General features: G+C 45.6%; 1 protein-coding gene across 1 annotated transcript; it reads right to left on the bottom strand.

Annotated features, from left to right (window-relative positions):
* Positions 1-8,760: 8,760 nt before the first annotated feature.
* On the bottom strand, positions 8,761-13,594 carry LOC124415871 (muscle segmentation homeobox-like). Its single transcript, XM_046896556.1, has 3 exons — positions 12,474-13,594; positions 9,914-10,095; positions 8,761-9,768 (listed from the first exon to the last, which is right to left on the bottom strand). Exons 1-3 carry the CDS (start codon positions 13,282-13,284, stop codon positions 9,517-9,519), a joined length of 1,245 nt encoding a protein of 414 aa, XP_046752512.1. The 5' UTR covers positions 13,285-13,594; the 3' UTR covers positions 8,761-9,516.
* Positions 13,595-16,072: the final 2,478 nt, after the last annotated feature.

The following is a 16,072-nucleotide window of genomic DNA, read 5'->3' as shown; positions in this document are numbered from 1 at the left end:
ATTCCTTGCCGCGGTGACGTCTCTCTCTCCCGGCGATTCTGTGCTTATACCGTAGAACGTCGTCGTCTCGGCTTGCAGGCTGAAGCGCCATTGTTTTTTTTTTTTTTTTTTTCTTTTCTACTCGGTGAAAGGAAAAAAAAATAGGAAAACACAGAAATTATGGGCGGACGATTTGCAGGGAGGAAAACCCTCTGCGGTATCTCAGACGCGGGCGAATATTAATTACTAATTTGTATGCCTACTTCCAGCGGAGCTACACCCTCGCCATCTAGCCTTGGTTTAAGGCAGGCGGGCAGGCAGGTAATACTGTTTGAAGCTTACGATCTCCGGCAGATCCATGAACGCAATAAGGTATTTAGCATATTATGAGCGTCAGAGGACGCGCCGCGCTGCAGGGAAAGCTTATTATTAAATTTGGCTCTAATGAAAAGTTAGCCGGGGGTTGTGGGGTGAAAAGGTGTCTAACGAAGGGCCAACCTAACCCAACGCGCCGAGCCCAACCTGAGTTCACTTGTCCGAAACCCTACAGACCGCTCGTAAAAGTTTAATTTGATTTGTCAATACACGCAGCGAACAGAGGCAACCGGCAAAATGGGTGAGAAAATAACAAGGACCTCGACCAAACGATACCGCGTTCCAGGCTCAGGACGAGGGATTGAACGCGTCGTCAACATGCTTGCGTTGTGCAATGTCGAGACGAAAGCAAACCGGCGCTTGTCCGAAACTTTAAGTTATCGCGGTGTGACCGAAGGCGAAAATCAATCATATCAGAGGCCGTGACTAACCTGAAATACTTGCCGTATCGAACGAATCACTCGAGCCTCTTTTGAGGTCTAACTCGCAACTCGAAATAGTATCAGCGAGCCCTAAAGGTGGCGTGAAAATCGATCACAAATGTCTGATCGTCCCTCACACTCGAACGATTATATCCCGCGTGCAGTGCAGCATCAGAAACTGGTGGGGTAATGCGAGAATGGATACATTTTCATACTTCGAAGCTGCGAGCGCAGAAAAGCGTCGTTATCGGGATCCCCGGAGTTCCGATCTCCGGGAGCCCCTTCCTCCCCCCGATCGCCCAATTGTTAATAACGCCTCACCCTTATTGGGAAAGATATCGCTACACGCATTACCATGTGAATGTAGTTACCTACTTCTGAGGGGGCGAGGCTTTGCGCAACGCGGAGGGGACTGCGAACGTAGACACATTATCCTAGGAGGGCCGACGTAACGTCGAACCCCTTATCAGTTATCTCTGGAGGGATAACGATAAGGGTCTATTCCAGTTATCCAGTTAGCGCCTATTGTTCGATAATTTTAGATCGAATCTAGATACCCGATAATTTCCCCTCCCTGGCGATTCAATGACCACGCGCACAAGGGACAGAGTCACATGACAAATGATTCCTGATAATCTGTTTTTGAATCGTCGACTTCGTAGTACCAGTGTAAAACTTGGTGCTACATAGTAAACCCCGTTAAGCTTAGGTATGAACTTGACTTATGGGATAAAAATCACGTTATTGTTTTAAGTGTCGGTTTCATTGTGTCAATAAATACGAGCTTCGGAAATTTTTTCTCTCCAAAGACCATGAAGTTGATCTATAAGAATGACCAGCAATTGTGTTATTTCGATTGTACGAAAGTACTGAGCTTGAACGTCTGTGTCAGTTAATCTGAAAATCATTCCAGCAGTAAAAAGATGTATCATCTGAGATCTTGAAAGCAGAAAAACAAGCAAATTATACGTCCGATTTCATCTTATCAATATTTCATGTGTCACTGGATGTCTTTTCGTGTCGCAATTGGAAGATTGCGGTGAGGAGCTGGCTCGAAGCCGAGGATGAAAGCCAACGGCTGGGGTAAACGACGCGACGTAGCGATTTTTTCGGGGGATATACCTGAGTCATAGTTTGATAGATTCGTTCGGGCGTCGGGCCTGCAGGACCGCCCATCCAAAGAACGCCGTGGACGTCGCTAAGGGTCCAGATTAAACTCCAGGTATAACATGAGACGAGGTACAATATTTATGCCGCACATTGTCTCGCCGCTGTTGCTGTAAGACAACAACTTCATCCGGCCGCGGTGGAGTTATGATCTGTTCTCTCTCCTGGACCACCACTACCACCGCCACCACCACCACCACCACTACTTATACCACACTTACGTCGCTCGTATCTCGCGCTGGTCCCTGGTATAGGCTGCACGTGCATCTCGGACGCATATTTAAAAGCATAAATGCGTGTAGAGCTATCAACTCTACGGAGCACCTTGTATAATACTGGGTGAAATCTGGCTCGAACAGACTTCAGGGATGACCTGTTTTCGGTTTACGCCCTACTCGCGTCATGTTAATGTGGAGACTTTAAACAAACTGTGATTACACCTCGCGATTCAACCGTGTGCTGCTGTACTGCAGATCACGCAAGCCTGAAAGAAAATATCTGCAACTGTGTGCAGAATTCTTATAAACGATTCTATTAGCTCCTCGGTTCTTCTTTTGAATTCTATTATAACGCCGGCAATCGCTGAGCCTGTGTTGCGTAGTTGCGTTACTTACACAGTTTCTGAAACCGCAATAGTACCGAGTAAAGTTGCTCGACACAACCGGTGCTAAATTTATACGTAATTAACCGGCTATTGCGCCGTGCGCGCTGCTTCGGCGGACCTGTATGTATTATAATGCAGATTATGCAGACGAACGGCGAGTCTCGATGATTCTGAGGAGTCTGAACCGGCTAATTGGTTCGGACAATCTTCAGGCCAGCTGCTATCCCGGCGTGCAAATCGGCTTTCAACATCTCTTGAATAACCGCAATTCTTGCCCCACATACGACCCCTGGGCATATATATTTCTGCGGCGGCAATAACTAGATACGCTCGATTAACTAGATGGACGATGTTGCTCTTGTGAAATCCCTGTAGTTTTTCCACTTTCAGTTAAACAACCCGATTATGTTCCTTGCTGCATGTGTGCGCAACGAGCATTAAATTAATAAATTGTCAATCTACAAGCGACATGATTATCGGTCAATTTTTTCAACTCCCATTGAAGTTTTGACAAATTGTTTCCATCTTTGCATTGTCCAAGAGTGTAAAGGCGTTCAGACTCTTCATAAATTCAGGCCAATCACCAAAACCACGCAGTTCACTGAAGTAGTTACTTATTATTACAGATATTTTGATCTAATGGGATTCATTTAGACGAAACTTTGGCTCACGGATGATTCAATTTCTCGGCGGTTTCTACCGAACCAATTATACTCGCGAAACGTGAGAGAGGAACGGTCACAGATTCAGACGTCGCGTCGTTGGTGGTGTATAACGCGAGTAAGTCTTTGCTGAGATTAAACTCCTCAATTACTCAAACAATGGTTGAGACATAACAGAAATCCCAGCGCGATATCAATTCCTATTACACTGTTAAACAATGTTTCCTGACTTATGCGTCTCATTGTATCATAACGGCAAGATCTTCATTGTCCCGGGGGAGTTTCTTGGGAAAACCAAAGACGGCTCGCTCGAAGTTCCAGCGAGCATTTGGTAGAGTCAGAGTCAATTTGGTACAGCCGTCTCGAGTATCAACGGTGAACTTAGGCGGAGTGGAATTTAGCCAAAGGAGATTAGCCGCCATTTTGTGTCCCTGGAGGGATAAAAACAAGATGGCGGTGGCAGCGTGGTGGAAGTTCGCGGGGCAATTAAATGCTATAATAGCGTTAATTATTATAGTACAACAGGGGTGGCAAAACTGTTGTCCACCATTAGCGGCTCGAAAGAGGAGGAAACAAAAGTGGCAAAATTTCGTTAACAGCGTTTCTCCGTTTTTTACACCATGACAAGTGACGCGGGGTTTCAATTGAAGGTCTCGAAGATCTTCAGAGATCAGCCGCCCCACTTTTATTCACGCCCCTGTATTTTTCCTGGACGAAACTTTCCCCGTCAAGCAGAAGCAATTTCGGTCTGGGTTTAATTACACCCACCCCAAGGGACAATCAGATATAACCACCCCAACACACTCGCCCCAGCTCGCATCGTCGGGCACACCAGGCATCGTACTTTCGCACACACGCTTGCCGTTGCCATGTTCATTTTCCCCGATCGAGCTGCACACGCGCGCTTCTCTGCACCCTAGCAGCGGGGGAAAATTCTCTACGGGGGTAGAAAATGGCGCGAAACGCATTAGTCGGATAAACAAGCGACAGGAAGTGTCCTGCGCTGAAAATTACTCCGCATATTTTCGAACCGAAATTCCCCCCACGCACAGTGTCTACGAGTTGGGGTTAATTGATCACGCATAGAAGATAGCGATTTTCTAATTTGAAGCAAACACGCCATCGCACAATTATTATTATAATGCTGACTGAATTTACGAGGATTCATTATAATGTCAAGTTTCAGCTTGTAATACGGCAAGGCAAAACGAACCAGAACCCTCAACACAAAGGTACTTCAGTCTCCCAAGAGGCCTGACTACCTTTTGGACCTCTCAACCTGCAGAGCTGAACAAAATGCTTTCACTTTTTGACAGTATTCTTTTGCGAGTAAACTTCGGTGTAGTAAAATCCTACAGTCTTAGCTACGGTTTGAATTGCATCTAAGTATGCTAGAATCGGTAAAAATTAAATTAACGTCGAGTTGATGAATCACTGCGATTCCAATAATTCAGTTGAAACAAACCAAAAATAATAATTCAGCGTCTGGTTCATTCAAATGTGCCGTAAAAATAGCTGTCGAGCAATCTCCCAGTTCAACTAGGGGGAAATATCTTTCTACCTTGAAAGAGCAGACTGAAAACTAAGATCGCAGAAAGATATCAAGTTAGATATAAGAGACTCCACTACCGTATAAGCTGTGACGCGTGTGTTCAATTTTTGAGAAGCCTGTTCAATCGGCATTGTGCAATTCTCATTCTAAGACTCATTCTTCATGCTCCTTCTTCACGGGTCACGCACATCAGTGTTAGTAGAGAATTCGTTGAGAAGTTTTCTTGTGAATTGAGAATGCGAGAGAACGCTGGGAGTTAATATCTTCATAGAACCCTGCACCCGCATGGCTTGAGAGTTCTTCCGAGTCAATTCTCCGAAATAAAAATGTCCTCTTTTTCCCCCCGCAGTTTAGTTTGCAGCCCAGAAAGCAGTGCGTCGCCGCATTATGACTCTGAATTGAAGTGAATTCCTCGCCGGTCAGGTTGCCCTTTCAAAGAAGTCAAAATCCTGAATAGGACCAATAACAAAGACCGGACAATGCGAGTCCTCGACTAGCTCTTGAGTCTCAGGGACTTCCACTGTATCATGTCTCTTTTTTCCATTATTCCCCTCAAGAGGGAGTTTTCAAAATCTTGAACCGTCCAAAGAATGGTACACGGGAACGAAACCTGCCGTTTTACGAGCAAATATCTTGTCCAGTGGCTGCTCTCCAACGAAATTCAAGTTCTTCACGTCTATGCAACGACGAATTTTCACACGTGAAATCGTCAGCATCCAATTCAACGATTGACCAATGTTCGGTAAACCGTGAAACGAGCAAACCACACCCATATTTTGTAATTGTCTCAACTCCTTCCAAGTCACCTTATACCTACTCAAACCAGTGATTTTGTGTTCAACCTAACATTGCGTCGACCGTCTCACCTCAACGTCGCGATTCTTGAGGCTCTTCCAAATCTGGTCCACCTGCAGCATCCACGCGCGTACCTGGTGCTGCAGCCAAGTGTCGATAACATAATTGAGCAAACTTTTTATCGCATCAAACTGCACACCTTTGGCCACTCAGAGCTCGTATACAATAACAATAAATTGAGGATACGGCGAGGCGAGACTTCGGCGTTACGAGGCAAACGCCGGAGGGCACAGTCGACCACCTACGGCTCCCGACACAAGCCTGTACTTTGAGTCCACTTAGCACAACACAAACAACAATTTAGTAAATGCTCTTATCGCGAAATAAATTCTTCGCGAATAATACGGGATTGCAGCTGCAGGGAGGCAGGGACGAGAAGCATTAAGATTCCCCGTCGATACCGGGTAAATTCTCACCCGTTATTCGTGTGCGTATAAGGTGTTCACGTCCCTATATACGCATGTAAATTTTCCTAGATTACAGAGACACGGAACATTGACGAATTTTGCGTTGACGGGAGATCGGATATTTATCGCTTCCATGACTAATTTCAATTAAAAACTGAACCTGCACCCTGCAACGTTGATTAACGCGTAATAATACAGCGTATTAATAATAATTATTCACGTGCGGCGCCCGAAGAGGAAGCGCCGCTGTTCCACAGCCGAGCCGTTAAGCTATCGGGACACAAATCACGTTTATAATTTTACCTACATGCCAGAAAGGCATCGAGATATTAATCTCGGGATTCGTTCGAAGCGATAATTGAATAAAAATTCCTCCGCAAACAAATATGTGTATATCCTCGCGGAGTGACCGTCGTAACTTTGAATTCTTAGAATGTCAGAGTGAAGTTGGTGGTTTTCAAGAAAATAGGCACGAAATCAAACAATTAATAAACACGCACGATATCCGGAGGAATTATAACAAGACGCTAACAACGCTTATCGACTTCAGGCCGACTCCTGGGAGTTATATCGAATCGAGTATAGTTAATCGATAAGTCAGTCTTACAATAGTTAAGGTGGACGGCCTCGTTGACTGCAGGTCGAATCGTTAGCGGATAGTAAAATGGTATATTTAAATGGGTCATTTTACGATACCCTCGAGTCGATTACCTCCCGGCGGTGCGTAAAACTGATTACAATTCCCTCGAATGTGCGGCAGCTAGTCTGCAATTCACCATTCGGACACTACAGATTGCGAACAATATAAGCGGTGTGCTTTCGTTTTTGGTTAAAAATGAGAGTCGGTTACCAACGAAGTCACTGGTCCTTTCGCGTTGCGAACATACTTCTCCACCGATGTATTTAAAGCAAATTCACGCGGCTTAAACCAATATTATACCTATTATAACTGAGTGTGCGGTGTCCACGACGCAACGTACGCGATCCGTACTGCCACAAAGTCAACAGTGGAAGCTAATTATTCGTAGATTACCATCTCGTCTTTCCACATATTCTGACCCTGCTGCGTTCTCTGGCACACTCAAAGCCAGCCGGACGCTCGCTTCGCGCGATATTTGCACGTGTGCAAGCCACGCTAGTGCATATGCGAAAAGCTGTGAATGTGCGTTGCATGCTTTGCTGCACGCTACTGAAACGCGGTTATAAGGTGTGCGCAAGAGCTTGCGGAACAAAGGTGGAGTGGCTCGTTATTGTAGGTTATTATACGAAGCTCGAAATATTGAGAATATGAAACCTCGAGTCTAAACTGCAGAATTTGCATTCTGAAATTGTCGGCTAATCCACAGGTCGTAAACAATTGTTGGAAACAAAGGTCCTTCGCGCAGAATCGGGTAGTTTAATGCAAAGGATATTCTACTTAATTCTAGGCTATATAAGGTGTTAAATTGAGCCAGCTTCGTTTAATGAAAAAATGGTCTAGTAATACGAGGCAATCTGGCAATTCGGCAATTTTTCAAAAACTCTTATTGGACAGTTGGCCTCATTTTTTGCATAATAATGGTCACGTGATCAACAGACTCAATCGAGAGAACGGAATTTGCGGCTTTTCGTGTTATAATTTATTCACGTAATGTCTTAATTTTTAATCGCAATTAGTCTCATGTCTGCGAATATGCCCGGAAGTCACGAGTGGCGTAGTTTTTAGTGTTCTTCAGTTATGTTATATAGGCAGGTCTGATGTTTGGATACATAGGCTTGCGTGACGGAAGGCAAAGAGCGACGAGATAAATTTTCCCCTTCGCCTTCATCAACCGAAGAACGAAGTATGCATGTACATATGTATATGTATATGTATGCATACATATAATGTATACACATGTGTGTATGTATACATATACGTACGGCGTATTATTATGGCGACATAACGCAATCGGCATATAATTCGTATGCAGGTATAATAAACATAAATGAATTCCGATCTCTGTTTTACAACCCTAATCAAGTTACTAGATATTCCCCTGCAACTATTTGTCCGATGAAATTGTCGAATAATATTATACAGTCTGAAATTTATAAGGGAACTATTAAAACCGTTTGACTAACAAGACGGCATAATTAGGAGGCGAGCGACTACGGTAGCGGCCAATTACGCACGATTAAAATTCACTGAGACATTAAAACGCGCGAGTTTTCGTAGGAAGAAGAAATTTCGTATAAGTGTATATTTATGGTTCATAGTTTCCTGATATCTCTCCGGGCATCACTAATTAGCCGAGGATGGTCTTTCGGCAAACAGTGCTGGCTACTGTCTTAAGAACTCGTAATCAAGATGGTGGGACCAACCGCCCGCGGCCGTCGATTCCGAAACTAATTGCTCCGGCTAATTTATTCTCTGGCATCGAACAGTGCCAGCTATTCTTGCGTACCCGGTAATCCTTGTCTCGAATCTTTTTGAGTACAGGAAACCGCGATAGCCGCGTACGGTGCATAAAATATGTACGTAGAGAGAGAGAGAGAGAGACAAAAGACTGGTGGAAAGGAGAATAATAAAACCGCAAGATAGGAGAGAGACAAGAGAGAGAGAAACGGATTTTACGGGAAGAACGTGTAACGCCGGATGTGAATTTGAGATAATACGTTTTATTAAATAGTTTTTTTCATTTCTCTATTAATCCGCTATAATATATAATATAACAGTCACTCTGTACATTTATACAAAAAAAAAAAAAAAAATGATAATAATAAAATAGAATAACAAAATAAAGGGAAGCAAAATCAAACTATATTTCTTTCATACGTGAATCATTTGTGTGTGATAATATATAATAGTGTGTATAGTATACTATAATATGTATGTACAAGAGAAAATAATTTGGCACCAATTTATGTACAATTTTAGTCTCGTTATATAATAACTCATACTCGCGTACTGACGTATACATGTGTAAGATTGAAACGATCTATATTTACAACGATTATTATCATTAAATAAGTCTTGATTTACACTTTTTACAAGGTTGAACCAACCCGTTGGACTTTCCACTTGATCTCAGGCCTAGAATCGTATATAATCCGGACGTTTTGTAGGAGCAGAAACAATCTGTCCTTAATCGGAGACACAAAGCTGTTTTAACATCGGTAGTTTCTATCGCACCGGAAAGATTCACGTGAGGCTGATCTTCGTCGGTAGTAATTCCTCGGCTTGTTTCTTACACGCATCTCCACGTACGAGCCGTGAATGTATATTTTCTAACGCAGATCCACCCGTGGATCAAGATCACGTAACGAGGCAATTCATCCAAGAAGTTCAACCCCAGAGGCGAGAGAACATATTTTAAAAGAGAAAGCGGAGAGTCCCTCTAAACTCCGTTCAGAACTCCCGCGTTTCTCCTGATCCCCGTACTGCCATGTCGGCAGTGAAAAAGCAAAGGAAAACCGGAAGGACATCTCGGTCCTGAAATTCTACCGCGAGGCGACGTCACTGCTGCAGGATTCATTCCCTGTGCTGATGCTGGGACATCGAATGGTGTGGCGGCGGTACCTGGTGCATACCGTGGTGCGGAGGACCGCACAAAGATGGCGGTAACATTCCCACAGGAAAGAGACTCCCGGGTGGCAGAAGACCCGGGTGACCACCGTAGAGGGCACTGTGGTGTTGCCTCACCGCCGACATCCGGAGCTTTTCTATCTCGGCTTCCTGGAGACGCTTCGCCTTGGCGCGCCGGTTTTGGAACCAGATCTTGACCTGCAACGAACCGGGAGATTTGTGAGGTTAGATGGGCTGACCTTGAGGAGTGATAAAAGAAAGATCTCTCGCCCGATGGTGCGGACCTTTAATCTTGGCCGAGGCGTGATTCTGATTACGTCTAGATCCGGATCGTCGTCCTTACCTGGGTCTCGGTGAGGTGAAGAGACGAGGAGAACTCGGCCCTCTCGGCGATGCTGAGGTACTGCTTCTCCCGAAACTTCTTCTCCAAGGAGAGTAGCTGCTGGGTGGTGAACGGCGTGCGAGGCTTTCTGTTCGGCTTGTGTTTTCTCAGGTTGCACTTGATCTTAGCCGGCTCTCCGTTTTCTGGAACAAACGTTGTTCGGAATTGTTGTAAAAAAGTTAAGTAGGGAGGACGATCACGAAGCGAAGAATATGAATCGAAGTGTGTAATGTATAATAATCGACTGTCTCGCGGGAAGCGAAAATATATACCCCTAATTGATCCGTTTACCAAACTATAAAACCGCGCACCGCATCCTACCGAGTTTTTCTTCACGTTGAATAAACAAGAAATCGTTGATACTTTTTGTCCATATGTACTAGAGGTATGTATAACGTACATAATTCATAATTTTCCGTTCCCCGGAACCGCAGCTCGGCCTCCTGCTACCAAACCGATTAACTTTTTAGTAACCAAACCGCAAATTCCGCCCGACGTCTCGATACAACCGGCGATGATCGACTCGCGACGGCGTGTAAACGGTTCTTATCGTATCGTAGGCTGCATAATGCCTATCCTACGTCGCAAAGAAGTCGATTCTCCTCCTCCAATGTACGTACATAATGGGCTTGGAACGGATTAGCGTGGGTCAACTCGGTCGTTGTAGCGTCACGTTGAAACGCGAACAATTTATTATATCATAGGTAGTTTATTGTTGCTTCGTAGGAAGGCAATGTCAGTGCGCGGCACGGCACTTAGTACTAAATTACACGGCATGGCCATGCTCTGTATGAGTGCAGCGACTGCACTAACGACAGCTGTAATGTAATTCAGCGTTGCCGTTCATCGAGCGGCGTGGCACGAGACCGTAATTCTGTTTCTCCTCTCGTGTTTTAAGCTCCGCCAATTCCGCGGCTGCTATCGCGGCAAAATCAGCTAATTATTTTCAATACATTCCCAGATTGGAGAGATTAAAAGCCCCGCGAACGTTTTTGGTCGAAGAAATTCCAAATACTTGGGACTAATTGGACCCTTAGCGTGCAGCCTCCGGAACGATACAAAGACCGGTGGCTATATCCGCTGTTATAGCGCGCGAGTCGAGGTGAAATTTGAAATTCAGAAAGGCGATCTCGTCGTTTGTTTGTTCGCCGATTTGGCCGCAGAGCCTTCTTCGGGTTTCGCCTACAAATCTGTCAATTGTTTCGGACAAATCCAGTTGGGCTGCGCCGCAAATCACGTTCCTGATCTCTTAGGCATTCCTCCATCGGCTGTAGCTTCCGAGCATCGAGATTGCTTTGAATTGCAATTTCTTACCGTGTGTATAGAATTTCATTCGCCACCCCAACCGTTCGGCAGCTGTTTTCGGGGTGGTACGGGAGGCAGGCGCGGTGAAAAAACTTGACGAAAGTGAAGTGAAACGAAAACGAGAATAATAAGGATGAAAATAAGAACAAGAAGAGCCGAGGAGCCAAACAAAAACGAGGGAAGTAAAAGGAAAAATAAGATGAAGGTGTAAAAGTTTGAAGGACTTACGTGTTAGGGCTCTTGCGCCAAGAGGCCGTATTTCAGAGTTATGTGTCTCGCCCGCCCCCCCATTTCGGCCTCCCCCCGTAGCCGCGTAGCACCATGAAAATATCGCCGAAGAATAAAACCGAAATATTATGGTATATCCTCCACCCATTTAGTCCTCACCCCGCCGCGTTCGCCGCGTACCAAATGAAGAAATTAAAGAGACTATTAAATCATTTAACGTTTCGTTACGTGAAAATCGTTGAGTTCTAAACTGCCGTCGGAACCCCGTCATTAGCTCCCGCTACCCGACCATTAGGTACTAACGCAAATCAATTTCCTCTTTTCTCATTTTCTCCACATACGTATTATACCGACGCTCTTTTCGGTTTCGCTCGTCGCCATTACATTTGCTTCAAATCGTGTCTACAGATGATCGCATTTATTGTTTAAAGCCTGTTAACTACATGTCTTTTTAAATAACATTGAGCGGCCTGCGATCGTCCACGTGCTTCGTTTTTCTGCACGAATCGAAAGCTTTCATAATTGCATGCTTTGATCTAAATCCTAAGATTTATTTTTCCTTATCTCATTCTTCCCCTTCACCTCTCCGTGCAGAGTTTTCTCGATAGATTAATTACATCGTTTCTTGCGTTAAGAAGTTTATTGCAACGAATCCCAACCGTTAATCGCCAGTGTCTCGATCACCTCGCCCGGGTCAAATCAAATGGAAACGCGATTAAACTGACCTAACCTCAAAGACACAATAACTCTTCGACAACACCTGGACAACACTTTTCTGATATTGAAATCCAGTGACTAACAAGAAGCTGCGACTAGTCAGCTGCCGCGTTCTAACCGCCTAACAATTTTTCGTCCCGTCGGTCGCAGACGTTTCGTTCCGAGCATGCTTTCGAATCGCGTCGACCAACGACCGCGCTTCGAATAAAGCCCCACCAATTCCACAGGGCAACGAACTACATCAGCGATCAAGATGGAGCTTTAAGCTTACCGTTCAAAGGAGCGTGGTGAGAAAAGTGCGCCGGAAAGAAGCTCGCGGCTGCTGCAGCTGATTGGTGGCCGCCCCAAACGGCGGAATGAAGGCTCGGCGGCATGCCGGAAATTGCTCCTAGCGACGGAAAACCGCCAAGATAGGCGGGGGTGGGTCTGACCGGGGTTGGGCTGGACGCCTGCTGGAGTTCCTCGACGTCGACGAGGCTGCCCTCGTCCTCGTCCTCCATGTCCAGCTCGGCGTCGCCCTCCGAGCACGGGGAGCTTCTGCAGGGTGAGCTCTCCACGTAGCTGTCGGTGATTCTGAGGTCCGCCGGGTGCTTCGGGGACATCGAATTCCCGATTTCGGAGGTGCGCTGGTCGCTACTGGAGAACGCCGGCGAGCCGGAGAGCCGGAATTCGACGCCATGGCGCCCCGGTGACCCGGACATCTCCTGAGCTTCGGGGAACTTTGACGCGGTCCTGAGGTCCGAGGCATCCTTCGGCGAGTCCAACCGCATGAATAGCGTCATCCTTGGATCTGCGGCTGGGTGCTTAGACAGATTGGTCGGAAGTGGGGGCGGCGTCCTGAGGATTTGCTGGTGGACCGGGGAGCACGAGGTGATTGGTGAGGACCTGGGGGAGCCGGAGGACGCGCTGCTGACTCGGGTCGAGTAGTCCGTGGGCTTTTTGGTGTCGGCGAGTAACGCAGCGACGGAAAAGCTCAGCTGGTGAACGGGCCGAGTTGAGGCCTGAGGAGCCTCCGCCCGGTTTGGTGACCCGGGTGTTGTGGTAGGGGGTGTTCCCGGGGAAGTCATTCTTAGTACGGTCATTCTCGATGCCCGATTATCGCTGCGCAGCACAGAACTTCCTAGCTCGATGTCCCCTTCGACATGTCCCGTTGACGCTGCGGGGGTTGAAGTCGAGACGACGAGATTCGACGCTTCTCACACGGGGCGCACTTTGCGGGGTGATTTTCTCTGGGTCACAGTTAGGTACTGAACATTGATCACGGACACAAGTTTAGGGCGACGGTGACCTCTCACGAGGTACGCGAACGGCTGATCTAACAAAGTCGATGGACCAAACGCGGCGGCGTAGAAACTACGGAAAGATCTTTACGAGGCGAGCTCTGACAGTGGACTGACGACGAGGAAGCCTGACCACCGGGACTCCGGTTTGCCTTTTTCGCTTTTCCCTCGAGGAGAGAGAGAATGGTGGGGAGAATCGAAGAGGAAGCTGCGGCAGGGCGGAGCTGCCTGTTGAGGGACGGTCCCGCAGACTCCGCCCACCAGAAATCGAGTTTCCGATACCAGCTCGGGTAACCGGGGGTGAATTTTTACAAAGAGTCACCGGAGTGAACGCGGGGATCGACGGAGCGTCTGGTAGGGATGCCAGAGTAGAACCACGAAGCGATCCAATCGGGTGAGGTGCTCTCGCTGCCGAGAAGGTAATGAGTGTAATTGACCAATTAGAGCCGCGAAGTACGGCAAAAAATACCCTCTCAGACCATCACTGATTATCATATTCAATTACTTTCCTTCGTACAGAAATGTCGCCGACATACATATATACCATAGGACATATATTGATTAAACTGACTATCACCGAACCGATATCTTGTCAATTTATTTCACTCCTTCTTTTCACTATAACCGTGCAAAATTTATTACCCGTAGAGGATACGCGGTATACTAACATTCACCGACTTTCCATTAATGATTTTCTCTCTTAACTATATATATGTACGTAGGTATATATATGCGCACTCAACGACCAAGTAGTATATAAGTATACCGCAGTACTGTAACGTACAAGGTTTTCGCTTTGAACCGCAACCGTTTTCACACTGTAATTAGCCACATCGATAACCGGTGTATATTGCAAAGAGACTGACGTTGCGAAGGGTGGTTGGCGCGATAAGACTTGCGGCAGTGCATTGTCTTCCACTTACAATGCTTCACGAACCGCATTTATACTTGCACTCTTAGCTGATCCAAGGAAATTTTTAATACCCATGTCCTGTTTTTTGGCTTCGAATGTCTAGCTATGTGCTTGAAATTCGACGGCATAAGCCCATGACATAACGCTGCTGACATAACCCATAAATGAATTTATAGCACAACTATGGAAATTCAGAGTTTTCGTTATGATTTGTCTTGCGATGTCTACATGTTGTTCTATACACCCGGTGTTCGGGTAATTTCTTTTCATCACATGTCGTTTTGACGAGTATTCATATTATGTACGTCGAAGAATTGTTTTCCTAATTTTTATTGTTAATTGTTAGAAATCTCTAACTATATATTGTCTAGTTAAGCATTATTATAACATGGAAATGTTTCTAACTTTGTGCATATGTAAAAGCAAGCATATTAAATTATAATTTTCTTAGGAGGCCCCCCATCAGACCTAAAACTCAAATTACATTTGACCATTTTTGTATCTTACCTTCCGCTGAGATCCTTTACATACACGGAAGATAAGGTCAAAAAAACTTAACATAAGCCCATGTCGTTGTTAATATCGTCACTTTTGTGAGTAGGCGATGCTTGTGTCAAAGTTAATTTTCTCACTACTTATGCAAACAAGCTCATTCATATTATCATAAACTCGATTACTAATTGCAGCTGCAAATTGTTCGGTTACTTCAGAAACCATTCCATGTAGGTATATTGTACGAGTAAGAACCGAATATTGTTACATTATAGACGGAAAAAGGATGCTAAAAATTCGGGTCTACACAAGTTCAGAATTCACTATCGCAATGTCCACCTCGGGATTTTTTAATTCAACGTGCATTCAATGTTAATATCTTTGTCACCAAATCCGATGCGACACTTTTTCCGACGTGCAGTATCAGAGACGGTTTGATTTGTACCGTCGATTCAATACTAGAATGGCATAGCGAAGTGCCTTGGGATGTTTCATCGAGGTTCTATCCCGTGAAAAATGACCAGGAGGGTGACAGTTATGCAGTGTGTAAATTATTCCGCGTTCATTTTTGTTCGGTTCTGGATTCGAGAATATGGTCCTCGTTTGTTCGGAGGCTGCAGGCAGATCGCATCGGTCTTCACATCCGTCATGTTTATGGGGCGTCGTGACGTCACATCGCGGCCCAGCGATAAACAAAAACAAACGAGCGTCGATAGCATGGTGCGATAAAGCGCACGATGAAAACTCGCTAACACGTTGAATTGAATATTACATCGTCGCTTAGCCAGATCTTCGAGCAGTATGTTAATGGCACTTGGATCCGCATACAAAATGAAACGCTTGAGCGCTTCGCCCCGGCGAATAACCAAGCACACACTCCTTTGGGACAGGCGGTAAATGTGAATTGCCAAGCCGAGTTGGCATCGAGGGACACGTGATCACGAGTCGCCATTTTTTTTTTTGCGAAAGGTGTTCGCTCGCTTATATTTTTCGCCATTTTTACCACCGCCGTTTTTCTCTCTCTCTCTCTCTCTCTCTCTCTCTCTCTCTCTCTCTTTCTCACGTTGCATCATACGAACCAAGAAACGTGCAATCGACGAGATTATTTCACGGCGATAATCACGTGTAGTAACTAATTAACGGAGCCTGCTACCGAAGGTTATGTGCAGTGGTGATATGAAATAC

Source organism: Diprion similis, chromosome 2 (genome assembly GCF_021155765.1).
Source record: "Diprion similis isolate iyDipSimi1 chromosome 2, iyDipSimi1.1, whole genome shotgun sequence".
NCBI lineage: Eukaryota > Metazoa > Arthropoda > Insecta > Hymenoptera > Diprionidae > Diprion > Diprion similis.
The sequence above is the reverse complement of the archived record's forward strand: the minus strand, read 5'-3'. Positions and strand labels throughout refer to the sequence as shown.